Source organism: Microcebus murinus, chromosome 5 (genome assembly GCF_040939455.1).
Source record: "Microcebus murinus isolate Inina chromosome 5, M.murinus_Inina_mat1.0, whole genome shotgun sequence".
Lineage (NCBI taxonomy): Eukaryota > Metazoa > Chordata > Mammalia > Primates > Cheirogaleidae > Microcebus > Microcebus murinus.
Window position 1 is genome coordinate 48,394,329 of NC_134108.1, and position 26,913 is coordinate 48,421,241.

General features: G+C 40.5%; 1 protein-coding gene and 1 non-coding gene across 2 annotated transcripts in view; one reads left to right on the forward strand and one right to left on the reverse strand.

The window, feature by feature from the left end:
* Positions 1-4,977: 4,977 nt before the first annotated feature.
* The window catches only part of SLC22A16 (solute carrier family 22 member 16), a 35,174-nt gene continuing 13,238 nt past the window's right edge, over positions 4,978-26,913 (forward strand). Inside the window, exons 1-3 of the mRNA XM_012753282.3 lie at positions 4,978-5,160; positions 13,838-14,317; positions 22,942-23,059. Coding sequence (XP_012608736.1) covers positions 5,108-5,160; positions 13,838-14,317; positions 22,942-23,059 — 651 coding nt within the window. The 5' untranslated portion in view covers positions 4,978-5,107. The remainder of the gene's footprint in view (positions 5,161-13,837; positions 14,318-22,941; positions 23,060-26,913) is intronic.
* LOC142871253 (U7 small nuclear RNA) lies at positions 14,749-14,810 on the reverse strand. Its single transcript, XR_012919507.1, has one exon. It is a non-coding gene; the product is annotated as a U7 small nuclear RNA (small nuclear RNA).

Sequence of the window (26,913 nt, forward strand, 5' to 3'; positions counted from 1 at the left end):
ATTTTTATCTTTTTTTTTTTTTTTTTACTTTTAAAACTTTCTTGTTAAAAACTAAGAAACAAACACACACATTAGCCTAGGCCTACACAGGGACAAGACCATCAATATCACTGTCTTCCACCTCTGTTTCTTGTCCCACTGGAAGATCTCCAGGGGCAATAACACACATGGAGCTGTCATCTCCTATGATAACAATGCCTTCTTCTGGAATACCTCCTGAAAGGCCTGTCTGAGCCTGTTTTACTGTTAACTTTTTTTAATAAGTAGGAGGAATACACTAAAATGATAAAAACATAGTATGGCAAATACATAAACCAGTAACATAGCTGTTTATTATTATTATCAAGTACTATATACTTTACATAATTGTATATGCTATCCATTCATATGACTGACAGTGAAGTAGGTTTATTTATACCAATATTACCACAAACACATGAATAATGTATTCTGCTAGGACTTTAGGATAGCTATGATATCACTAGGTAATAGGAATTTTTCAGCTCCATTGTAATCTTATAGGACCACCATCATTCAGTTCATTGTTGACTAAAATGTCATCATGTGGCACATGATTGTATTTGTAAATTTATAGTAGCATTCCTTATTGTTTTTATATGTGAGGTTCATTGGCTTCTTTGAATTGGTTGTAAAGCTTACTGGTTCCCTCATTAGTGACTAAAATAAAATCATTGACAAGTGTTAATTTTATATTTATATGCAAGTCATGATTTTACCTTTTATTTATTTTTTATTATTTTTATTTATTTTTTTGTTCATGATGTTACCTTTTAAAATTATTATCGTTTAACAGTGGAGATTGAGTAAAATAAAGAGTAAGAATAGACCATTGAATTTGACAATATGGAGATCATGGTATCTTTGAAAAGAGCTATTTTGGAGTAGGATGAGTGAAAAATTGATTGGAGCAAATTGTATAAAGCCATAATAATAAAGACACATAAACACAGGGATAAATAAATAGACCAATGGAATAGATTTAGAGAGCCTAGAGCAAACTCCCACATAAACAGAAACTTTATAAATGACAGAGGTGGCAATGCAGCAGAAGAATAGAGTAATAAATGGTGCTGGGAAAATTTATCACCTATATGGAGAAAAACAGAAATGGATCTCTCCTTCAAAGAAATCAATCTGTTCCAGTGGATTTAAGACATAAGTAAGAAAAGCCAAAGGCCAAAACTTTTAGAAGAAAATATAAGAGAATTTTTGTAGCCTTATGATAAATGAAGAATTTTTAAATAAGACACAAAATCAGAAATCATAAAGGAAAATATTTATTTTATTTATTTTAACATCATTTAGTTTGACATCATTAAAGTAAAAAAAAATCACTTCTGATTGTCAAAGAACACCTTAGAGAGATTGAAATTACAATTACTCAAACACTGAACTGACAAAGGATAGGTATCCAGATTCTGCAGAGAACACTTACAAATCAATGTAAATAAAAATAACCTAATAGAGAAGTGTGTAAAAAAGTATGAACAAGAAATTCCCAAAAGAGAAAAATGATCAGTGAACATATGAAGAGATGTACAACCTCAGTACTAGTGAAATGCAAATCAATATCCCAATGTAATACTATTTCACATCTCTCAAACTGACTAATCTTTAAGAGACTGATAGTTCAAGTATTGGCAGAGGTGTGTGGAAATTAGAACTTTTATGTCTTCTTGGTTGGGAGGTAAATTGGTATAATCACTTTGGGGAGCAATTAGGCAATATTAAATAAACTTGATGTACATACCCTATAACACAACAACTCTACTCTTAGGTATATACCTTAGAAAAACTCCCATATATGTGCATGGGTACTGTTTATAGTAGTATTGCTATAGAAAATTTTGGCTATAACCTGCATGTCCATCAATAAGAAAATGGTTAAGTAATTGTGGTTTATTGGAACAATGGAATACTTTGTAGCAATGAAAAAGACTAGATTAGAGCTACACATATCAATATAGATAAATTTCACAAACAAATGTTCAGGGGAAAAAGTAAATTGTGTAATATATGTATATACCTAGTTTTCAGTGTACAGATCTTGCACATTTTGTCATATTTATCTTTAAGTGTTTATATTTTTAGTGCCATCAAAAATATTTTAAAAAATTTCAATTTCTAATTGTTCTTTGCCAGTATATAGAAATACAGTTAATTGTTGTATATTAATCTTGTATCCTGTAACTTTGATAAAATCACCTTCTTTAGTAGCTTTTTCTTTGTAGACTCCATCAGTTTTCTACATATATAATAATGTCATCTGTGAATGAAAACAGTGTAACTTCTTCATTTCCAAGCTTGATGCCTTTTTTCCCCAACCTAATGTCCTGGTTAGAACCTGAGGCAAAGCTGAATAGAAGTAGTGAGAGCAGACATCCTTGTCTTATTCCTGGTCTTAGGGAGAAAACATGTAGTCTTTCACATTAAGCATACTGTTAACTATGGGATTTTTGTAGATGCCCTTTATGAGATTGAGGAAATTCCCTTCTATTACTAGTTCGTGGAGTGTTTTTATTATAAAAGGGTGTTGGATTTTGTCAAGTGATTTTTCCGCATTTATTGAGATGATCATATGTTTTTTCATGTGGTCTGTTAATATGATGGATGAATTGTATTGCTTGATTTTCAGATGTTAAACCACTCTTGCATTCTTGTGGTAAATCTTGATTTAGTCTTGATGTAGTATCCTTTTTATATAAAGATGTATCCAATTTGCTAAAATTTTATTATGAATTATTGCATCTATATTCATGAGGTATAATGGTCTATAGTTTTCTTATAATGTCTTTGCCTCATTGTAGTATCAGATTAGTGCTGACTCATAGAGTGAGTTGGGAGGTATTTCTTCTTCCTCAATTTCCTTGAACAGTTTGTGCAGAATTGGCATTATTTCTACTTAAAATGTTTGGCCCTAGGGTCTTCTTTGTGGGAAGGTTTTAAACTGCACGTTCAATTTCTTTAATAGATGGAGGGCTAATTCTGCTTCACTATCTTCTTGAGTGAGTATTAATAGTTTGTATCTTTCAAAGAATTTGTCCATTTTTATCTATGTTTTAGCATTTCTATCTGGTGTAATCAGAATAGCGGATAAAAGTTCAATTTCTCCATATCTTTTCTAGCTAATGCTCCCTTAGGTTCTTTGAAGCAATGTAGAGTCTTCACTGGTTCCCTTGGGTCCCACCTTTCCTCCTGGGGTCAGCCCTTGACAAAACGACTCCTCACCACCTCCCTCATCCATTCCCACCACCTGTATCTCCCCAGCATTCCTCACCCAAAGGACTTAGGCTTTCTTAAGTCTCCCTAGTTAGCAGGAATTTACCTAATTAAAAAATCCACTCCAAGGCCAGGTGTAGTGGCTCACACCCTTAATCCTAGCACTCTGGGAGGCGAAGGCGGAACGATCACTTGGGGTCAGGAGTTCGAGACCAGCGTGAGCAAGAGTGAGGCCCCATCTTTACTAAAAATAGAAATTAGCTGGACAACTAAAAATATATAGAAAAATCAACCAGGCATGGTGGCACATGCCTGTAGTCCCAGCTACTCGGGACACTGAGGCAGGAGGTTTGCTTAAGCCCAGGAGTCTGAGGTTGCTAGGTGAGCTAGGCTGATGCCATGACACTCTAGCCTGGGCAACAGAGTGAGACTCTGTCTCAAAAAAAAAAAAAAATAGAGCTATTTTCTCTTTGATTAAAGTAAAATTCTTGCAAAATCCTGCCACTTCTCAAAGTCATCGGAATCCACTCTATGCTCTGCTCTAAGTGGATCCCTACTCTGGCCCTCAAACTGTTGGAATTCTCTGAGAAAGTAGTATTTGTGCTCAGATTTTAAGGAAGAGGTGGAGAAAGGAAAAGGGAAGGGCTTTTGCTATGCGACTGAAGCTACAGAAGTGACCAAGCAAATGCAACCCTATCCTCTAGGAGCTCAGAGTCTAGTGCATATAGAATAGAGTGCACACTGACATTGAGACCAGTGACGGCCAGGCTGACTAGAGCAGCGGTCCCCAAACATTTTTGCATGAGGGACTGGTATCATGGAAGACAGTTTTTCCACTGATGGTGGTATGTGAGTTGTGGGGAGGGAAGCGCAGGCAGTGATGCAAGTGATGGGGAGCGGCTGTAAATACAAATGAAGCTTCCCTTGTTCACTGGATGCTCATCTCATGCTGTGCCCCCCCCCCACTTTCCCAGGAAGACAATTTTTCCACGGGCGAGGTGGGTACGGAGCGGGGCTCTGCAGCCGATCCCTAACAGCGACTGCAGGGGGTTGGAGACCTTAAGACTAGGGGAGGGCACCTCGCCGCGGACAGAATGGAGAATGGCTTTTCTGCTCCAGCGCTGGGGACTGGCCATTAGATCTCTCTTCCCAAAAGTTCGTTCACCCACTGCCTTCCGTCAAAATGTTACCCCTTGCCTGGGTTGGGTATGTGCCAAAGCTCGGACCACTGCAAAGTATGGCTTGGTCTGCTTATTAAAAATCAGATTCCTGGATCCATTCCAGGCAGGCCGAATCATTTAAAACCAAGTACTGCAGTAGATTCTTAGGCACGAAAGTTTGAGAGCCACTGGTTGTAAGCCGTGTCATTCTGAAGACAGTATGTTCTTGTAGCGAGACCCAGCCAGGCCTCTGCACCCTGGGCTGTCGCGTGACAACCTTTCCCGAGGCCCTGGGGCTTCCCTCGAGGGTGGCGACGGCGCAGCACCGTGCCAGGGGTCAGACGGGGCAGCAAGGGAGGCCAGGGTAAGCTGCGGATCTGGAGGTGAGGGCACATGTGTGACAGCAGGTTCTGGGGACCCCAGCGCGCTAGGGAAGAGGCCGTGGCGGCGGGGAGAAGACAAAGATGCCCGGGAAGACAGAGGGACTGAGCATCTGAGGGAGGAACGGATTCTGGCCACGCGCGCTGCCCGAGCCCTTTGACGCGCGGGGCCACAGGAAGCCCGGGCGGGCGGGCACCCCGGGGCGCCGCTGGCCGGGTGGGGGTGGTTCGGGGCGGCCCCGGTGCCCTCCTCGCGGGGCGGGGCGGAGCGCTCTGCCCTCTGCCCCGGGCGCTTGGCGAACTCGGCGCCTAGTGCACTGCCGCACCATGGGGTACCGCAACTTCGAGCTGATTTTTGATCACGTGGGGCACTTCGGCAGGTAGGGAGCTGGGGGCGGGGAGGGTGATCAGGAGCCACGCGGATGGAGGCGCCGGTGGGGTCTGTTTCTTTCCGTTGCCGTGGGGGTTCTCGCGCAGCGCTCGCGATCCTGAAACAACTCCACTCCCTCCTTCCCTAGGGAAGTCGGGAGACCTGTGTCTAGATGCCTAGCCCGGGCCCGGAGCCTGGACTCTGGCAGCGGGACCTTCCCTGTCGCGAGCAAAGAGGCGCTGCAGCTCGTCGAGGGCGCGGTGGGTGCGGGATCCGCCCGGCGAGCCTCCTACGGGGCGGGAGGGGCACCTGGAGCGCGCTCTCCCAGGGAGCCCGAACCAGGTGGCTCTGCTGTAGGAGCCCAGACGGATCACACGAGTGCCTGTTCCTAGCCGCCTGCTTCTCTAATCCGCCAAACCGTCTCCTCTTTCACATCCCGGGCCCCGCCTCGCGAAGTAGGGTCTCCGCTCTGCCTGACCGGTATTCCCCGGGACAAGCGTTAGTTTGTTCCAGTTTACAGAAACCTAGTATGTGCCCGGTGCGCTATGCCGGCTACTTACGCACAGTTCTTCATTTGATGTGCACAGGACCCCTGCAAAAGAGGTGTTCGAATCCTTATTTTAGTGATTGGGAAACTGAGGCTGGTAGGGCCAAGAACCCACAGCCACTGCATGGTGGAACCTAGGTTTAATCTTTGTACACCCTCTTTTCATTTGTTAAATTGATTAAAAATCTTTTAAAAAATTGTTCATTCATTCATTCAAGACTCAAATGCTCCTCAGTTTTGAGAGCAGAGGCAGCTGGGTGTGGGGCCGTACAATATGATGGCCAGAGATTTGGAGCTACGTCTGAATCCTGGCCTGCCACTTCTAAAGGGATTCCAGGGATGCCTTGTGTCACAGTTTGCTATCCATAAAATGGGAACCATAATAATTCCTGCCTTACCTTCCTCCCTGGCTTAGTGAAGAGATGATGTGGTGCTGTTCTTAAGGCAGGAGAGTGGCGAATGTTGGTCGTGATTCTCAGCGTCTGCAGAAAGGAAGCACTGGGCGGAGGGAGGAGGGCAGGAGTTTCCAGCTCTCCCCTGCTTCCTCCAGCTACCTGCATTATTGAAGGCTGAGTGATGCCTGGTTCTGTCACAAGTTCTTGAGACATGTTGCCTCCTTTAGTCTTCTCTACAGCCCTATGAAATTGGTTGTATCACCCTCATTTTACAGATGAGACCAGGACTTCTGCCTAAGTCACAAATCTAGTAATAGCAGGGCAGAACTGAATGCCATTGGATGTCCCTCACTTCTATAGCCCACACTCTTAACCATGATGTTCTCCTGAGCACAGTTAGGTAACAACCCCAGGACTTGGCCAGGCAAGTTTCTCATGCTGGACAGCACAGTCTTTATCTGGTGCGTTTCACTTACACACCTGCTAAGGGCTCTACCTGGAACAGCTTTAAAAATATTGGTTCCTGAACAAGTGTAGCATGTTAAGGAAGATTCGGTGAATAAAATATTCTCCCTCTTACTACACTAGAAAAAAAAATGAAACAGGGTATTTGTGGAATGTGCAAAAGATTTGGAATAACTGCTGTTGGTCTCTTTATAAATGCATGAAATGGATACAATTTTTGGCTGGGAACCTTGAATGTTACAACATGGTGTTAGAAATGTAAAGAATGCAGCAGAAGATATATTTTACCAGCATCGGTAAAGAGGTGCAAGATGTGTGTATGTGTATGTCTGTGTGAATGTGTTTGTGTTTATAGGTCTGTGAGTGAGCTGAAGGACAATGGCATCTCAGAGGCTGCTGCCTGTCACAGTGACAATGACCAAAATAGCCCCAAAATAAGGACAGGTCTGAGGAAGGCAAAAGAGAGATTTTCCTAGTTCTTCTTCCAAAGTGTGTTTCTTAAAGGGGTGGGGTGTGAAGCAGAAAGTTGCAGAATACAATGCATTGAAACCATCTGGAAGTAAACTGTCCCTGCTCCAGGGAGCCCTCAGCCCAAGTAGTAGCCATAATGGAATTTTTTCTTTTTAGAGCAATGATTTAAATTTGCTCTTGTGTTTCACCTCTGAAACTTGGGTGTGTTACTGACTCTTTTGACAGCCTACTTTTGACTGGAGTAGGGATTCCACTCTCCCACTCCATAATGTGGTAGGAAATCTAAGTATAAAACAACTAAAGAAGTTATGACATGGCCTGCTACCTGTCTGCCAGCTTCAATCTTCTTTCATAATGCAATCCTAGGAAGGTTTTTAGATTTGTAGAGTCCTAGACCCCACTTAGAGATCCTAAAAATCACAGTCGCTAGGGGTGAGGCAGAAAAGACAAATCCTAGCTTCAGAGGCCTGCCAGGCTGGGTGCTCTGTTGGGGTGTGTGTGTGTGTGTGTGTGTGTGTGTGTGTGTGTGTGCATGCATGCGTGTGTGCATATGCACGAGAGAATAGTTCTAGTAACAACTGTAGGGTCAGTGGCTGGGGAAGGAACTGAGGCCAGGAAGGCAGCAATAAACTAGAGTAACTGGTAGGATCCAAAGACTGGACACCTGGATGGTGCTGGCAGTGGGGTCTGTGGGAAGGATATGGGAAGTAAGAGAGTGGAAGGTCATGATCAGAATGCAGAATGTGAATTTTTTAGGGGTGGAGCGCTTTAGGCGATGAGAATAGTTAGGCAACAAACCCAAATGTGCCAGGTCAACTTTACACAAGCAAAACACGTCTACTGTTTGCAGGGACTGTGTGGTAGTTTGGTGAGTTGAACTTTGGGGGTTGGAGTCAAAGAATTATATGTGTCATATATATATTTGTGTTACATTTCCAGTCCTATTCTTATGGGATTGTTATTATAGGATGCCGCTTAAGCCCCCAAACAGGATTTGGTTTCAAGAGGACCTGACACCCACGGCCTTTATTAACAGTGTCTAGCTCACCACAGATAACACTGCAGTGATCTGGACAGGGCGACTCTCAATCTGTTTTAGACCCCAAGGGTTCTCCGTTAGTGACAAACTCCATGTTGCCCTTTCCTGCTGGCATCTCCAGGCAGTATTTATACTTTTACCATAATTTCTTTAACCAATCTCCTGCTGACAGACATTTAAGTTTCCTGTGTTTTGCAGTTATAGACAATGCTGCAAATTAAATTTATAAATTAACTTTGGGAGAGTTGATATCTTTATGATGTTGACTATTAGTTACTTTTAGGGAACTCAAGTTTTATTATTATTGAGGGCAGACAGTAATGCTCATTAGTCTAATATCTTATAGCAAAGTAGAGATACTTAGGTGCTTGATTTTACAAACAATTGGTAAATATGAATATTTTCTCAAGTAAGATTAGCTCTCCACTTATATCAGTGATTTGCTAAGCAAAGATTTTTTGATCAGTAAAGTTCAGCTAGCCCACAAACTTTGAAGTATGTTGAAATGATTAAATGAGATAATGAGAGTGAAAGTGTTTTAACTTTAAAGCCAGGGCAGTGCTGAATAAGCTATTATATTCAGCACAGGCAATGGATATAAATGGAGTGGGGGAGAGGAGAAATAACCTCCACTGTATAAGACGAGGCCCATCTAGAGTCTGCAAGACAGAAGCAGAATTGTTTGGATGGAATTGTGGGGTCGAAGAATCTCTATCAGAGAGTCTTGCTAGTGATTATTCCTCCAGGCTGGAAAATACTCCCTGAGCAAATGCCAGGAAAAGAAGAAATACCTCCTGACTGGGCAAGCCTGTTGTCTGGGGACAGGTGACCCAACCAGCCATGCCAGGTGCTCACCCCATAAGGTCCCAGGAGCACTGAGACTCCGGGACTCTGTAGTGACCTGGCAGCCAGTGCTTGGGGCTCTAACCTGCAGGGGTGAGGTGTCAGCACCACTCGTTCAAGCCATGATTTTAACCCCTAGGGTCTTTTGAGGCACAGCAACACAGGCATACCTTCTTAGTCTGCTGTCCTGTCTACCCTCTCTGTGTGGATGGACTGAGGCTGATTTCTGATCATTTTTCTTATGACAGGGGCATCTTTTCAGGAAAAATAGAGCTGGGGCCATTAGCCCCAAGGACTCAAGCATCAAGGCTCCAAGCTCTTCTCTTCGCTGCTCATCTCAAAGAGACTCTGAAAATAGTAATCTGTGTGTTCTCCCTCTCATTGTGTAGCTAGAAGAAAACTATTTACTTTCTGCCTGAGTGTTTTTCTTCTCTGGTCTAGCAACCGAGGGAGTGCTAGATTTGGAATTCAAATTTGAAACTGTGGCCAACATGAGCAGCCTGTGGTGTCCTGATAGACATGACTCTTGAAATTGATGCCATTTTACTTATTATTTCTCTGTATGAGGTTCTATAAGAAGTGAGGAATGGTGGCCGCATACCAGCTTGGCAGTTATCTGTACGGACCTGGGGAGTTAACTAGGTTGATAACTTCACAGCATCACTTCTGTGACTTTGCCAAGCATTGCCACTTGAGATAATCTCCAAAGTGGGGTGTGTTCACCCCAGTGGAGGGCAAAGATGATCCTTTGGAGTGCCATAAAAAACACCCATTTTATGTATAAATGCATGTGTAGAAGTAAATATATACATCTGGAAGTTTATATTTTAGTATGCATAATATGTGAATTTAGCATCATATGATGTGTGTGTGTGTGTGTGTGTGTGTGTGTATGTGTATGTTCATTTTATGTGTCTGCACACACATAGACAAGTTCATTTTTTGTTGTTGTTGGGGAATCCAGGCAAAATTTTTTGGATACACTGGCCTATTGAATCTCTCTTCTCACCAGGGTACTGAGTATGTGTCAACTTCAGGGCTATTCATTTTCATCCAGAGGTATTCACTGACATTATACATCCACTGGTGCGGGAGATACTAAGTGACTGAACCACAGTTGCTATTATTAGGGCAGGTGTAGGTGGGCAGCGTTAACCACAGGAAAAGAGGAGGGGGGCAAAAAGGAGGAGACCAATGAGCACTTAGAACCTAACCCACAATGGCAGGAATTTGCAGTTAGGGACTTTTCCCAGCCAGCAGCATGCACAAATCCTAGGAGCTGGTACCAAAGGCATAGGCCCCTATTCCTGGCTAATTTTTTAACATTTTGTAGAGATGGGGGTCTTGCTCATTTGCCCAGGCTGATCTCAAATCTTGGCCTCAAGCAATCCTCCCAACTCAGCCTCCCAATGTGCTGGGATTACAGGCATCATCCATTGCACTTGGCCTGCTTACAATCTTATTAGGGAAATATAACAGGCACATAAGAAGTTGGACTACAAGGAAGCATATTAGGAAGAAAAAGAAGGCAGAAGGAGCCAAATCAGGACTGTAAGGTGAATGCCAAATGATTTCTCATCAAAACTCTTGTAAAATTGCCCTTGTTTGATGAGAGGAATGAGCAGGAGTGTTTTCATGGTGGAGAAGAACTCTCTGGTGAAGCTTTCCTTGGGGTTGTTCTGCTAAAGCTTTGGATAACTCTCTCAAAACATCGTATAATAAGCAGATATTATCATTCTTTGGCCCTTTAGAAAGTCAACAAGCAAAATGCCTTGAGCATCCCCCAAAATTGTTGCCATGACCTTTGCTCTTGAGCAGTCCACTTTGACTTTGCCTGGACCATTTCCATCTCTGGGTGGCCATTGCTTTGTGCTTTGTCTTCAGGATCTCACTGGTAAAGCCATGTTTCATCTCTTCTTGCAGTTCTTTCAAGAAATGCTTCAGGTTGTTGATCCCACTTGTTTAAAATTTCTATCAAAAGCTCTGCTCTTGTCTGCAGCTGATCTGCATGTAATGGTTTTGGCACCCATCAAATGGGAAGTTTGCTTGACTTTAATTTTTCAGTCAGAATTGTGTAAGCTGGACCAATTGAGATGTCTGTGGTGCTGGCTGTTGTTTCTGCTGTTAATTTTCTTCTTCAGTTAGGATATAAACAAGGTGAATTTTTTCCTCATAAAATGATGTGGATGGTCTGCTCTTACGGGCTTCATCTTCAACATCATCTCTTCCCATCTTTATCCATTTATAAATTGCTGATTTCTTTGAGGTGCTACCCCCATAAACTTTTCACAAAGTGTCAATGATTTCATCATTCTTCCACTCAAGTTTCACCATGAATTTGATGTTTGTTCTTGCTTCAATTTTAGTAGAATTTATATAGGTCTGAAAGAGGCTCTTTTTGAACTGATGTTTTATCATTGTTAGAGCCTCAAAGTAGATCCTGTTCAGATTTATTATAACAAGTTAGTGTGAATTTATTTTGGTGCCAAAAAATTTGAAATCTATGCATTTTTTATAACATGCATGTCTCATGAACTTTTGAAGTACCCTTGAATAATTGCATATCTAGCCATTTCTCCTTCCAAACGACATGAGCAACCAGGTGTACTGCTTGAAGTTCTGCCTGCTGGGAAGAGTTCTCTTCACCACTGTTTTTTAGGGATGTCCCAGAGAAAGGTTGTGGTGCTCTGGCTACCCACTTTTGGATGCTGCCTGCATATCATACAGAACCATCTATAAACCAGGCCCAAGTCTTTTCTTCTGTATGATCACTGGGGACTCCTCATGAGGCCATAGGAGAGAGAGGCCATAGCAGAGGCTGAGGGAGAAAAGGCAGTGGGGCAGGACTGGGGACCATAGGCATTTGAGCCACTTCTTATAACTTACTTGTGTCTTCAGGGACTGCTTGGGCCTGATCACATATATAACACTTACCATTTGATGATGGAATGTTGCTGTGCATGCCCCAACTTTATGGCTTGGTGGGTCAGATAACACCCAGTTTATGATGGGCATCTCAGGTTGCATGGTAACTTGGTAGCCCATGGTCAAGGGTTTACACTCCACTAACACCCACTAGCAGGCCAAGAATGTCTCAAAAGGAGAGTAGTTATCTGAGGGTGATAGCCAGGCCTTGCTCCAAAATCCTAAAGGCCTATGCTGTGATTCGCCTATAAGGGCCTGCCAAAGGCTCCAAACAGTATCCCTATCTGCCTCTGACATTTCAAGCACCATTGGATCTGCTGGATCATATAGCTTAAGTGTGTTTGCACAGCAGCTTGAATCTGTTGCAAAGCTTTTTCTTGCTCTGGGCCTTGCTTAAAACTAGCAGCTTTTTGGGCTGCTCAGTAAATGGGCCAGAGTAACACACCCAAATGAAGAATATATTACCTCCAAAACTCAAAGAGGCCCACTGGGTATTGTAATTCATTCAATTGCAGGATGAGGTTTTTCTGTGTTCAATTTTCAGCAATTTCAGCCCTGTGGCTATAGTAGATAAAGCTCTCCTCCAGGGCACACCAGAAGCTCTTAGGTCATTTGTGCAGCTCTTACGCTGGGAATTCAAATCCCTTATTTTACAACTTTGTCCAGGGATGTTGTGAGCAACCAACTAACATCATTATATTCTTTAGTTTTCAAAAAATGTTCAAAAGTATTATATATAGTCACTTAGCTCTTTGCTTCTTCTAAGTGGTTGACTAGAAGCATCCAATGCAGATATTTTGCATATCTCTATAAACAGTTCATGCCATGGACCATCAGTGCTCTATTTACTGCTGGAAACCAGAGTCATTAGCATCTTTAAATCTAATCAAATTAGAGTGCCAGTTCTAGAAGCCCTAGAACCAATTTAGAAAACTCATCTTTAAAATTCTCCTCCTGTAGAACCACTCTTGGTACCAAAATCTATATTGATTAAGGTTTTTCAAAGAAACAGGCCAAATGATTTATTATAGGAATTGGCTCACATGGTTATGAGAAGTCCCATGATCTGTTGTCTGCAAGCTGGAGAACCAGGAAAGCCAGTGGTGTGATTCATTCCCAGTCCAAAGTCCTGAGAATCGGGGGGCTGTGGTGTGACTCTCAGTCTGTATCTGAAAACCCAGGACTTCCAATGTGTAACAGCAGGAAAGATGCATGTCCCAGCTCAAGCAGAGAGTGAATTTGCCCTTCCTCCATCTTTTTGATCTACTCAGGCCATCAGTGCTTGGATGATGCCTGTTCCCTTTGGAAAGGGTGATCTTCTTTACTCAGTCTACTAATTTATATGCTCATCTCTTCCACACACATCTTAGAGAACACATCCAGAAATAATGTACTAGCTATCTGGGCCTCCCCTAATCCAATTAAATTAGACACATAAAATTAACCATCACAGTGTGGATTAATGTATATTTATTTTATTCTTTGGGACATACTATATTTATACTTGGGGACTACTTATTTTGTTGCTCAAATTGTTTCAGCTTTGGCTGTTGGGAGCTCTTTCAGATTGGTTCTTGGGTCCCTTTGACATACCCTTATCCTTTTGTTTTTTGAGCACTTCCTTACTTTGTGATACTACAAGATACTCTAGGCTTATCTTGTATCTTCCCTCTCCTAGTCTTAGAATCAGCCATTTTTCCTGGCTCCTTTTATTGGAGAATGGTATTTAGAAAGCAAAATCTGGGCAGAGAGTGTGCTTGTTGCTATTGGGTTGTCTGTTATTGTTTCTAGGCCTTCTTAGTAGACAGAGCTAGGTTTCATACACATATGCATGCACACACACACAAACACAAATTCATAGATACAAACATATCTATAGTTATTTCTGTATTTATCTATGGTATATATATTAAGGTAAACATGATGGAGGCCCTTCATATTTGCTTATGCTTTTTTTCAACCTACAGCCAGATATAATAACTAGCTTTTCTTCTCTTTGCAGATTCCAGATAATGATCTATTTCATATGTGCCTTCCAGAACATTGCTTGTGGTATCCACTACTTGGCTTCTGTGTTCTTGGTACTTACCCCAGATCATACCTGCAAACCCCCAGGCAATGTGAGTCGGGTTCTTTTCCAGAATTTCTCTCATTGGAGGTTGGAGGACACCTGGTCACTGGTGCCTCTAGGCCCGAAAGATCACATTATAGTGCAACTGCAAGATGGTGAAATCTGGGAGCTCTCAATGTGTAACAGGATGAAGAGGGAGAACATGTCGAGTTTGAATTATGAATACAGTGGCAGTAAGACAAAATATTCTTGTATGGATGGCTACATATATGACCAGAGAAAGTGGAAAAGCACCGTGGTGACCGAGTGGAATCTGGTCTGTGATCGAAAATGGTTCGCAGCACTGGTCCAGCCCCTATTTATGGTTGGGGTCCTGATAGGAGCAGCAGTTTTTGGCTACATTTCTGACAGGTAAAATGAAATATTTAGAATTGTTGCATCAGTGTGTAGGGTTCATTTTCCTAACTGGTTTTCTTAGGAGACAGGAAATTATGTCTAAAACTTCAGTCATTTTCATACCTCCTATCTAAATATCCATCTTTTTGCTGATCTATCATTTAGGGATGCAAAATAATATGATAAGAGGATGCGTTCAAATCCTAGATATACCACTTATTAGCTGTAGATGCTGGACAAATTACCTAACTTACCTGTGTTTCAGAATCTTTGTTTATAAGCTGGTGATGAAAATAATATCACACATCTCAAAGGGTTGTTGCAAAATTATTATAGAAAAAGTACCATGGCCATATAACTACTTAATAGATGCTGGTTATTACTTTGAATATTTTCTTTTCTTTAAATAGACTTGCTTTTCCTTTTCCTTTTTTTTTTTTGGGGGGGGGGGTCTCCTGGCAAGGACCAGAAAACCATCTAGACAAATTCTAAAAGAGCTGTAACATTTAGACTTGCTTTTTAAGAGTGATAGACTGGTTCTAAGCAGTGCTATTTATGAAATTGTGGGCTTAATATAATAGCCTATCTTAGTCTCTTTGTGCTGTAATAACACGATACCACAGACTAGGTAATTTATAAACAATAAAAATTTATTTCTCGTGGTTTTGGAGGCTGAGAAGTCCAAGATCAAGGTGCTGTCAGGATTGGTGTCTGGTGATGGCTTCTGTCAGCTTCCAAGATGGCTCATTGTTGCTGTATCCTCTGGAGGGGACGCATGCAGTGTCCTCACATGACAGAAGGGATGGAAGGGCATGAGAGCACTTCTTTTAACCTTGACCCCTTTTGTAATGGTGCTGAGGGCTCTGCTCTAGTCACCTCTCAAAAGCCACACCTCTTAATACTGTTGCACTGAGATTAACGTTCAGCATGAATTTTGGAGAGGACATCATAATTCAAACCATAGCACAACCACATTTTTTAAAATTTACATTAAAATGGATATATAATTCTTAAAGCAAAGTTCAATTTAAGTACTTTAAGTAACTTTAAGTACCTACGCTTAAGCACAGAGATGAACTTATTTGATTTCCATAGTTGTGAATTTTACAGACATATGCTGGGCACTGGAGACCTAAAGATAATAGCTTAGGTCAAAAATTCCTGTCCTCTCTGTACACGAGTCTAATGGGGCTCACAGACATGGCCAAAGACAAATCATAGGGCTTTGTTGTGACTAGGGCCATACTTCTCATAGTACATTCATAGGTGCTAGGTATGACTGTTTTCGTTCAGCAAGCTATTACACAAACTGTCACTTGAGCTTTGTCTGTTGAAATGTGTTTAGTGCTTGACAATTGAAACTAAAAATATTTACAACTACATATACTAAATGTACTGAAATACATTTTCTATATGACAAAAGTGGGATATCAAAAATGCTTAAAAAAAGAAATCAAAGTACAAAATATGTTAACTGAAAGAAAGTTTAGTTCTTTCATGTTTAAACCTAGTGTACTTATAAAAACATTGAACACTTACTGTGTACCCACCACTTTGCTAGATTCAGAGGTTTATATCTTTAAAAGTCCTTGAGAAGTTGTAACCACAAGCCAGTACTCAATTGACTGTATAGCTCAAATTAACATCACTTGGGAGCTCCAAAAAAAAAAACCTCACACTAAGAAATCAGTTTTAACATGGTTCCAGACTCTTAGTGTCTTTAGACCCTTGGAAGAAGAAAATTAGTATTCTCTCAGAGGAAGTTGTCATCAATAGAGACAGTCCTCTTTGGATCTCTTGTATTCTTCTACACATTTTACCAAGTGTGCCAAGACTGCAAGTCCTTGACTCCTCTTTTACATGGGCCATTTCTCAGAGTTGTTTATGTAGCTAATATGAGTGCTATGGTTTGAATATGGCATCCTTGTCCCCACCAAAGCTTACGTTGAAATTTGATCACCAGTGTGGCAGTGTTGGGAGGTGGGGCCTAGTGGGAGGTATTTCTGGTATGGGGACAGGTCCCTCATGAATCCTTTGTTGCTGTTCTCATGGCAGTGATTTCTTGCTCTCACAAGACTGGATTAGTTCTCATGGGAGTGGATTGTTACAAACCAGGATGCCCCTCAGTTTTCTCTTTCTTTGCATGTATCTGCTTCCTCTTTGACCTTCTTCACCACGTTGTGATGCAGCATGAAAGCCTTCACCAGAAGCCAAGGCCATGCCTTTGAACTTCTCAGCCTGAAGAACTGTAAGCTAAATAAACCTCTTTTCTTTATAAATTACCCAGTCTCAGGTATTCTTTTATAGCAACACAAAATGAACTAATATGACGAGGTAATGTCCTTTATCTGCCACAAAGAGCAAGCTTGCTAACTGCTGCTATAAAAGTGGTGGATTCACCAAGTCCAGTGTTCCTCTTCTCTAATGCAACCCACTACATGTGAGGTGTCATGTGGGTCCATTGTGGGGCTTGGAGATAAGGGGAACTGACACAAAGATGCTGACACTCTACTGCTTGCTAATGAAGTAACGAAGTTTTTTGTCTCTGACCCAGGAGTCCTGTATTTTCTGCCTGCATCCATTAAACAGCAACAGATTAACTTATTAACTTAAAAGCAGAGTAAAATCAAATTTAACACTCTTCATTTAGCATCATCCTAGGCCTGAGAGGATTCTCATAAATTCCTTTTCAAGGTTAATAAGTAGCTTAGTCAAAACCAAAACACATAAAACACATGATTAAAAGGCACCATGAGTGAGAATCAACAGAAGCAATAGGGAGCAGGAGCAGACCTATGTACAAAGACTTCAAATACTGGAATTATCAGGCACAAATAACCAAACTATGTTTACAAGTCATTGTGTATAGTCGTTACAATTCTGTATGAAAAATGTCCTGAAGATTAGAATTAGTGAGCATTTAATAATGTTCCTGGATGTATTATCAATATATCAAAATTAATCATATCTCTATATATCAGTAGCAAACATAAAATTTTTAAAATACTATTTCAGAAGCCTAAAATATGAAATATATATGAATAAATATAACAAAAAGTGAGTAATCCTTCTATGGAGAAAATTACAAACTTTACAAGTCAAATCATTAAAGTCAATGGATATATTATTAGACAAAAAGATTAATGGTCCCTTAGAGCAGTGGTCCCCAACCTTTTTGGCTTCAGAGACTGTTTTATGGAAGACAGTTTTTCCACAGACTGGATTGGGGGTTGGGGGATAGTGAGCAATGGAGAGTGGCTGTAAATACAGATGAAGCTTTGCTCACCTCCCGCAGTGCAGCCTAGTTCCTAACAGGTCACGGACTGGTACTGGTCTGTGGCCTGGGTGTTGGGGACTGCAGCCTTAGAGGATCCAGAAATAGACTTGTGCATTCATAAGCCTAAGTACAGAACAAACAAGGCATTGCACATTAGTGGGATGAGGATCAATAAATGGTACTGGGACAGATGTCTAACCATACAGAAGAAAATATAATTGAATTCCCTTCCTCACACCTTACAGTACAAAATCTGTTCCAGAAGGATTAAAGGTACATATGTGAAAAGCAAAACTATATGACTTTAGGAAGATAATATAGGAGAGTATTTTTAGAATTTAATGGGAAGGAATGGAAGACATTTTTTAAAAGACACAAAAGCACTAACCATGAAGGAAAAGATGGATAAATTTGACTTCATTAGAAGAATGTATTTCCATCAAACACCATTAAAAGAAGAAAGATGATATATATATATATATATATATATATATGTACAGAGAGAGAGAGAGAGAGAATATTTGCTTCAAGTATAATTAAAGGACTAGTGTCCAGAATAGTCAAAGGAAAAAGACAAGTCAATAGAAAAAATAGGAAAAAGATTTGAAGTCACTTCATAGAAAAGAAACTCCAAATGGCTAATGAAAAGATAAAAAGAGTGTCAATGATATATAATCCCATCATTCATTTTTGACTGATTGTCAAAAATAAAAAGTCTTGTAATAAGTATTGGTAAGCATATGGAATAATAGGATCTCTCATCCTGCTGGTGTGAATGCAGATTGGGAAAACCTTGAAAAGCAATTTGGTATTATATAGAGAAGTTGGTGATTTGCACAGCCCACATGCTCTAGGGTATATTCCCTGGACATGCGCTTGCATTGGTCCACATGGGCGCATGCATAAGAATGTTCCTACTGCATTGGTCCTAACAGCTCTGCACTGCAAACAACCCAAATGTCCTCTAGCCATATCAAGGACACATGTACTGTAGTATATTCTTGTAGTAGAGTATGTGGCCATGAAAAGGAATGAACCACACCTACATGAAACAACATAGTTGAATCTCCTAAACATAATGTTTGCTGAAAGAAGCAAGTCAGTAATAGTATACATGCTATTATTCTGGTATAGCAAAACTAACCTATATTGCTTATATACAATAGCCTATATTGTTTAGAGTTGCTTATATAATGAAAGAGGTAAAATGGAATGAAAAGCAAGGGATTGTTTATCACCAAAATTAGGTTAATGGTTCTTCCTTGAAGGGAGCAAGAGGTTTGTATTCATAAAGAGAGGCATGAGAAACTGTTGGGAGGCTGGCAATGATCTCTTTCTTGCCTTGGGTTGTGATTTCTATGTGTTTCATTCTTTATTATTCTTCAAACTACATATATTTTATACATTCTTATGTATATATCATATATTATTTTAAAAAAGAAATGAGATCTGATCCTATCCTTAACGAGCTAAGAGTGGAGAAGATAGACTTTTAAACGGATAATTTCAATGAGGCTGGGCACAGTGGCTCATGCCTGTAACCCCAGTACTTTGGGAGGCCAAGATGGGAGGATCACTTGAGGCTAGGAGTTCAAAACCAGCCTGGGAACATAGCCAGATCTAGCCTCTACAAAAAAATTAAAAAATTAGCTAGGTGTGGTGGCATGCACCTGTAGTCCTGGCTACTCAGGTAGTTGAGGTGAGAGGATCCCTTATGCCTAGCAGTTCGAGGTTACAGTGAACTATGATCCTGCCCCACTGCAGTCCAGTCTGGGCAACTTTGTATCTAAAAAAAAAGTGATAAATGCTTTTAAAATAATGACTCACATTTATGGACAATTTACAGTGCAATATTCTAAATGTCTTGTGTGTATTATTAATATCTCATTTAATTATTTAAAGAAGTTTATGAGGTAGGCACTACTGGTCCTGTTTTTTACCAATGAGGAAAAGGAAGCATGGAAAGTGCACTTGGAAAGTAAGGAATGGAGCTGGGCTTTGAGCCCAGGCCAGTGTGCCTAATACTATGTCACACTGTCTTTTAATTTCTGCCATGAGACCCCAGGGGATGATCGGAAAAGACTTCACATTTGACATGGGTTTTAAGAGCTTAATGAAGTTGCCAGATGGAGAAAGGTTTCCAAGGGGAAGGAATAGCTTTGTGTCATGAGAGAGCCTGGCATGTTCAGGGAATTGTGGGGAGATCAATGTGGCAGATGTGTAGGATAGATAAAGGAAACAAGAGCCAAAACCATGCTTGGGATTGTTTTATTTCTAGAAAGTGTGGGAGGTGTACTGGTGTGAGGTTAGGAAGACCAGCTGGGAGGCTGTTGGGATGAATGATGTAAGAAATGGTGAAGGCTTGAGTGAAAGCAGGAAAAGTGAGGAAGAAATGATGAAGACATATTTGGGAGGCATTTTTAAATAACATAATTTGATGACCAGTATGCAGGATGGAAGGGTGTTGGAGGAGGATTGTATTAAAGTTCAGGTAATGTTGCTAGCCAATCAGGAAATACTAGGGAGAGAGCGGCTTTAGAAGAGAGGGAAATAGGTTGGGACATTTTCCAATGAGCTTGTACTATCCCTGGACTAAGGGGAAAAAAGGGAAAATGTATTCAAAATTAATACCCATTACAACAGCAATGAAAGATTGCAGCTCTGCAGGACATTAGAGTGGAGAAGAGCAACTAGGGCCAGAGGGTGAAAGAGTAGTTAATAGCACATACTTAGGAATCAGAGCCAGGGGAGTAGATGAAATCACCAGGGCAGGGTGTGCAGCAGAGGCCTTTAGGAAGTGCCAGCAGTGAGGCAGGTGGGCCAGCAGGGAAGTACAAGCAGAACTAGGAGAGAGTGATGTTCTGCAAGCCAAGGGACAACAGGGTCCTGATGAGTAGGCATGGTCAATGGCACTAGAGAGGACAGGCAGAAAAAGAGCAAGAGAGGCAATTTGCAGATCTCTGGTGACTGCAAAGTGATCTCAGAGAAGGTGGTTGCGGCTTGTCATTGTTGGCTGAGGAAATGCATAGCAGTTGAGGAAGTAGACATTCCCTTCTTATAAGTCTACCAGGGGAGGAAACGTGGGGTGGCTAAAGAAGTGATGAGGTCAAGAGAAGTTTCTTGTCTTTGGTTGGAGGAAACTTAAACTGAATGAAAGAAGTCAGAGGAGGTGGAGAGATAAAGAGAAGTGATGGGTATATTAAGGTCTCAGAGGAGGGAGGAAGAGGCATGATCCAATACAAAGAAGGCATAATGGCATTTGGAGAGAAAGAAGCATGTGTCTCCAGAGAGATGGGACAAAGGGAAGGCTGAATGCAGATGCAGGTTGTGTGGGTAAGTGGGCAGAGCAGGAAATCATGGAGCTTCTTCTTTTATGGTCTCTGCATCTCTGCAGGACATGGACACTCATCTGCCAAAGTGAACACTTGGAGGTGAAAGAGAGGGTCAAACAGCAATAGGTAAAAATAGTGTTCAGTGGCATTCAGGGCTAAGATGAGATTGGGAAACATCTTTGCATAGAGCCAGCAATCCCTACTAATGTATGTAGGAGCAGAGAAGTCTGAGGGTGTGAAGAAGATGACAGTTTCTTATTTGAATATTCTCTACCAAGAAAACCCGTTGGTTGGTACAACATTACCAACCAGACAGTATTCTTTTGCTTTAAAACTATTTGTCAGAAACATCCCTTAGGAAGAAAATATCTGCAAATCATATATCTGATGAGGGCTCAGTATCCAGACTATATAAAGAACTCTTACAACTCAACATTTAAAAAAACAAATAGACTAATTCAAAAATGGGCAAAGGATTTGGATAGATATTTCTCTAAAGAATATATGCAAATGGCCAATAAGCACTTGAAAAGATGCTCAATGTCAGTAATCATTAGGGAAATATAAATCAAAATCACAATGAGATACTACTTCACACCCACTAGGATGGCTATAATCAAAAAAACAGACAATAACAAGTGTTGGTAAGAAGGTGAAGAAATTGGAACCTTACTTAATACATTGATGGTGGGAATGAAAAAATGGGGTTTGGCAATTCTTCAAAAAGTTAAACATAGTTACCATATGACCCAGGAATTCCAGTAGCAGGTGTCAATGCAAGAGAATTGAAATCATAAGTTCACACAAAATCTTGTTCATGAATGTTCAGAGCAACATTATTTATAATAGCCAAAAAGTGGAAACAACTGAGGATGTGCATCACTTGATGAACGGATAAACAAAATGTGGTTAATCTGTATAATGCAATGTTACCCAGACAGAAAATGGGATGAAATACTGATACATGCTACAATACAGATGAACCTTGAAAACATAATGCTAAAGTAAAAGGCCACATCTTGTTTTATTCCATTCATGTGAAATGTCCAGAACAGGCAAATCTATAGAGACAGAAAGTAGATTGGTGGTTGTCCGGGGCTGGAGGGAGCCGGGCATGGGAAGTGATGGCTCCTGGATACAGAGTTTATTTTCAGGGTGATGAATATGTCCTGGAATTAGACAGTGATGATAGTTGCACAATCTTGTGAATATACTAAAAGTATATTATATACTTTAACCCTTTGCACTTGGATGTCGAGTGTGACTTGACACGGTTAGCAAAAATTATACAGATTAAAATTACTCTTTGAATGTATCAATAATTTGAAATATAAAAAAATCCAAATAAATAATTTTGTATGAAAAGAAACTCCAGTTTTTTATTCTACTGCCGCGCATTGTAAAATCTGGGATATTTAAAAAATTAAATCCCGAGTAGAATAAAGGAATTGAGAAAAAAGCAAGCGAGTGCAAAGGGTTAAAAGGTTGAATTTTATGGCATTTGAATTATATCACAATTTTAAAAGCATGTCAGTAATATTATTTGTTGTTTTAGACAAAGAAATACCTCTCTCAGTTGTGAAAATGTAGGGCAAATAAGCACCTCATTTCTAGAAGCAGAAGGTAGCAAGACCTCCGTTTCTGGAGAGGCTTAGCAAGAGCTGTCACAACCTTGCTGGACAGAGCCAGCTTGGCAGGGAAGATGATCCAATAAAGAGGCAGAGTCCTGAGAGGGAAAGGACAAATTCTTCCTCCTCTTCTCCCCAGTCCCAGGTTAGGGGGTCCTATGGGGCTGACTCAGAGTGATCATGTGTGCATATTAGTACTTAGGTAGAGGTCTCTCCTCTGAAAGGCTGGTCTCTTAAAGAAATCATGCCACTCATGATTTACCCAACATAAATAAATAACAACAATCAAATATATAAGCTATTAAAAATACAGGTAACACTTATCTTTCATGAATTGGAGTGGATGTTTAAACTGTTACAACTACCCCTTGCTTCCTCCACTGTGTGCTTCTTATTTTTCAGGCTAGGACGACGTGTTGTCCTGTGGTCCACAAGCGCTGGCATATTTTTGTTTGGAATAGCATCGGCATTTGCAAGTGATTATTACAGCTTTATGGTTGCACGCTTTTTTCTTGCCATGGTGAGTTGTGGTTTGTTTTACCTCTTTAATTCTGTTGCAGTATTTCCATGTTACGCCTTAACTCTCTTAATTTTGCTCATTTAGGATCTAGTAAGAGAAATCAGGGACTTATCTCTGTTCACTGCAGAAGTGGAATGTTAATGACTTATGTTTAGAATGGAACTCATTAAAATGAACAATCGTTGCTTACTAGGCTGAAACTTTTTGTTTGACTCTATGCCTGGCACGTGGCCCACATCTCACAATTACTAAGGCATTATTTTATTTCTGAGCAATTATATTGGTCTAGTCAGGGCCTGTACACATGAACCAAACAGAGAGTTAAGGTATATTGTTAAAGTTGTTTGCATGATGTACAGTAAGAATGAAAATAAGAAGGCATCAGGCCTTTGTGCTGTGAGGAACAGAGGAGTGTCGCAGAAGGGGCATGAGTTTGATACTAGCTTTGTTGTACAGTGGTTCGTTAGCTGTGTGACTTTGAGCAAACATGTTATCCTCTTTGAACCTTAGTTTCTCATCTGTAAACTGTAGAAAATAATCCCTGTTTCATTGGGTTGTTATCAGGATTTAGTGAGATTAAATGTAAACATCCGTGGTATTTATAGCATCTGGTGTGGAACAGGCAGGCCTCACGATGGTAACTGTCATTGTAAGTGGACAAGCCAGGAAGGACGCTGTTCCCATGCTCAGTGAGGTTTCCAGACAAGTTCCCAAACTATCAAACAACAGCAGTGGGGATTTTTGATTGGAGATCACTGATCAAGGATAATAGAGGGAAGTTTTTATCTAGGGGGAAGAGCTTGTGATGTTGCTAACTGCAGAGCAGCAGGATGGAGGATCAGAGAGAAGCCAAAGGACTTCAATCTCAAAAGAGATCGCTCGCTGCTCCACCTCAGAGAATAAGGTAGTGTGTTCAGTCCTGGTGTCTTTATTGATGGATAGAAAGGTTTCCTAGGGGGCCACCATATGGTCAAGCATAGGGAGGATGCATAAAAATAAATTTAGGAGAATTGAAGGTGTTGTACTTAAAAAAAAGTAAATACATATATTTAGGAATGTAAAGAGTTTTAAATACAAAAGATAGCAACTAGTAGTTCTGTTTCCTCTGAGGACACGGCTCTGTAACTCCAGAGTAAGATATGGTGAGAGAGACCTTCTGGTGGGACTGACGTTTCTACAGAGGCACAGGTGCCAAGAGAGTATGAGGTGTTTTGGAAGACTTAAGAGGACATTTCTGAAAAATGTTGTTTCCATCTTGCAAAATTCCATGTGTGGTTTCTAGAACCAAGAAAATGGGGCTGCATTCATAGAATACATCTGTGAAATGTGGCCTTAATTTTCTGTGACTATTTTCTTTGATTTTCATGGGAAATGAAATTTTGGCAGAATTCTGAGTGTGGGAGATGTAGGCAGATTCATTTATTCAACATATTTATTGATCTGCCTACATACAGCAAGCAGTGCTAGCAGCTAGGTAAACCAGACCCAGCTGTTTCCAAAACCCTACCATCTAGTGGAAAAGGCAAGATGCTAATTAGACATCTTCAAAACTAAATATAATGTTGAGAATGGGGGCATAGCAGTGGAGGGTTGCAGTGGGACCTGGAGGGTAAGAGGCTTTTTAGTTCTGAGGGGTGGATGAGGGAAGAACATTCCAGCAAAGGCAGCAGCAGGTGGGAGGGCTCTGAGATGAGAAAGAATTAAAGGCTGGAAAGTCTGGAGAAAGGGAAGGAGGTGTGATACATTGATGAGGCTTAAGGGGATGGGGGCCATTAGGCAAGACCTCGTAGGGTGGTCAGTATTCTGCTCTATCTCCCAAAGGTGATAGAAATCCACCAAACGGGTTCAAGTCGGGGGAAGTGGTCATTTTGGCCACTCTGTGGAGGCGAAGTTGAAAAAGATGTGAGGAATAGGGTGTTGTCAGTGGAGGGGATGGGTATAAATGAATTCAAGGAGTCTTTTTGAATTACTTGGCCAGTTTGTATATGGATTGTCCCAATCTAGTGACAGAGGTAATCAGTAGGAAGTAGGAGTAGACTCATGAGAAATAATTAGCATTGAACAACCCAACAGGAACTGATGTTCGAATATCCAAGGATTATGAGAGGCCTTTGGAGCACTAAAATAATTTTGCAAAAATTAACTTTATGATTTGTGTTGTAAAAGTCAAATGCAAAATAATTTTGTAGGAAGAATTATAATCCCTTCAAGCTCCCTCCTCCCGCAAAAACCTGTCATCTGAGTCATTCTTTGTTTATTCCAACAATGACCACATATTGTTACTATAATCTAAATTTTTTTTTAATTGAAGATAGGTATATTTTCCAAATGAAGTTTTTTCTTAATTTTTTTATTGTGGTAAAAATACACATAACATAAAATTTACCATCTTAGCCATTTTTAAGTATACAGTTCAGTGATATTAAATACATTTATATTGTGCAATTATCACCACCATGCATCTCCAGAACTCTTATTGTGCAAAACTGGAACTCTGTGTCCATTAAGCAACAATTCCTCATTGCTCCTCTCCTCAGCCCCTAACAACCAGTCTTCTATTTCTTATCTCTATAATTTTGACTACTCTAGGTACCTCATTTAAATGAAATCTACAGTTATTTGTCTTTTTGTGACCAACTTATCTCACTTGATATCTGCAAGATTCATCCATGTTGTAGCATATTCTGATATATGTTGATATTTCCTTCCTTTTTAAGGCTGAATAATATTCACTGTATGTATATACTATACTTTTCTTATCCATTCATCCATTGCTAGACACTTACGTTGCTTCCATGTTTTGGCTATTGTGACTAATGCTGCTATGAGCAGGGGGGTACAAATATCTCTTTGAGATCCTACTTTCAATTTGTTTGGGTATATGCCAAGAAGTGGAATTGCTGATCATATGGTAACTCTATTTTTATTTTTCTTAGGAATTGCCATATTGTTTTCCATTGATACTGTACCATTTCACATTCCTACCAACAGTGCACAAGGGTTCCAGTTTCTCCACATTCTCACCAACACTTCTTGTTTTCTGTTGTTGTTGTATTTTGTTTTGTTTTGTTTTGTTTGATAGTAGCTATCCTAATGAGTATGAGGTGGTATCTTACTGAAGTTTTGATTTGCATTTCCCTGATGATTAGTGAACATTTGTATTTCTTCTTTGGGGAAATGTCTACTCAAGGCGTTTGCCCATTTTCAAATTGTATTATTTGTAATTTTCGTTGTTGAGTTTTAGGAATTCTCTATAATGCCTTAATAGATATATGGTTTGAAAATATTTTCTCCAATTCTGTAGATTACCTTTTCACTTTGTTGATAACGTCCTTTGATGCACAGTAGTTTTAATTTTCATGAAGTCTCATTTGTCTCTTGTTTTTCTTGTGGCCTGTCAAAATAAAGTTTTAATCAAATTTCTTTCCTCATAAATATATGAGGCTTAAGGGGATGGGGGCCATTAGGCAAGACCTCGTAGGGTGGTCAGTATTCTGCTCTATCTCCCAAAGGTGATAGAAATCCACCAAACGGGTTCAAGTCGGGGGAAGTGGTCATTTTGGCCACTCTGTGGAGGCGAAGTTGAAAAAGATGTGAGGAATAGGGTGTTGGATATATGTGAGGATAGGGTGTTGGTGTAGCATATATTTTTGGTCTACATTTAACAATTAGGATTTAACAATAAAGACCTCCTGTGTACAGATAAATTGATATGTGCACTTACAAGGAACTGAGAAATAAATTCATGGTATAATGGAACATTTAGATGAAACAAAAGGCAATGTCTAACAGTTATAATAATTTCTCAAGTTTGTCATTTGGAGTGCAGAGGGTGGGGGAAGATGAAAAGACCC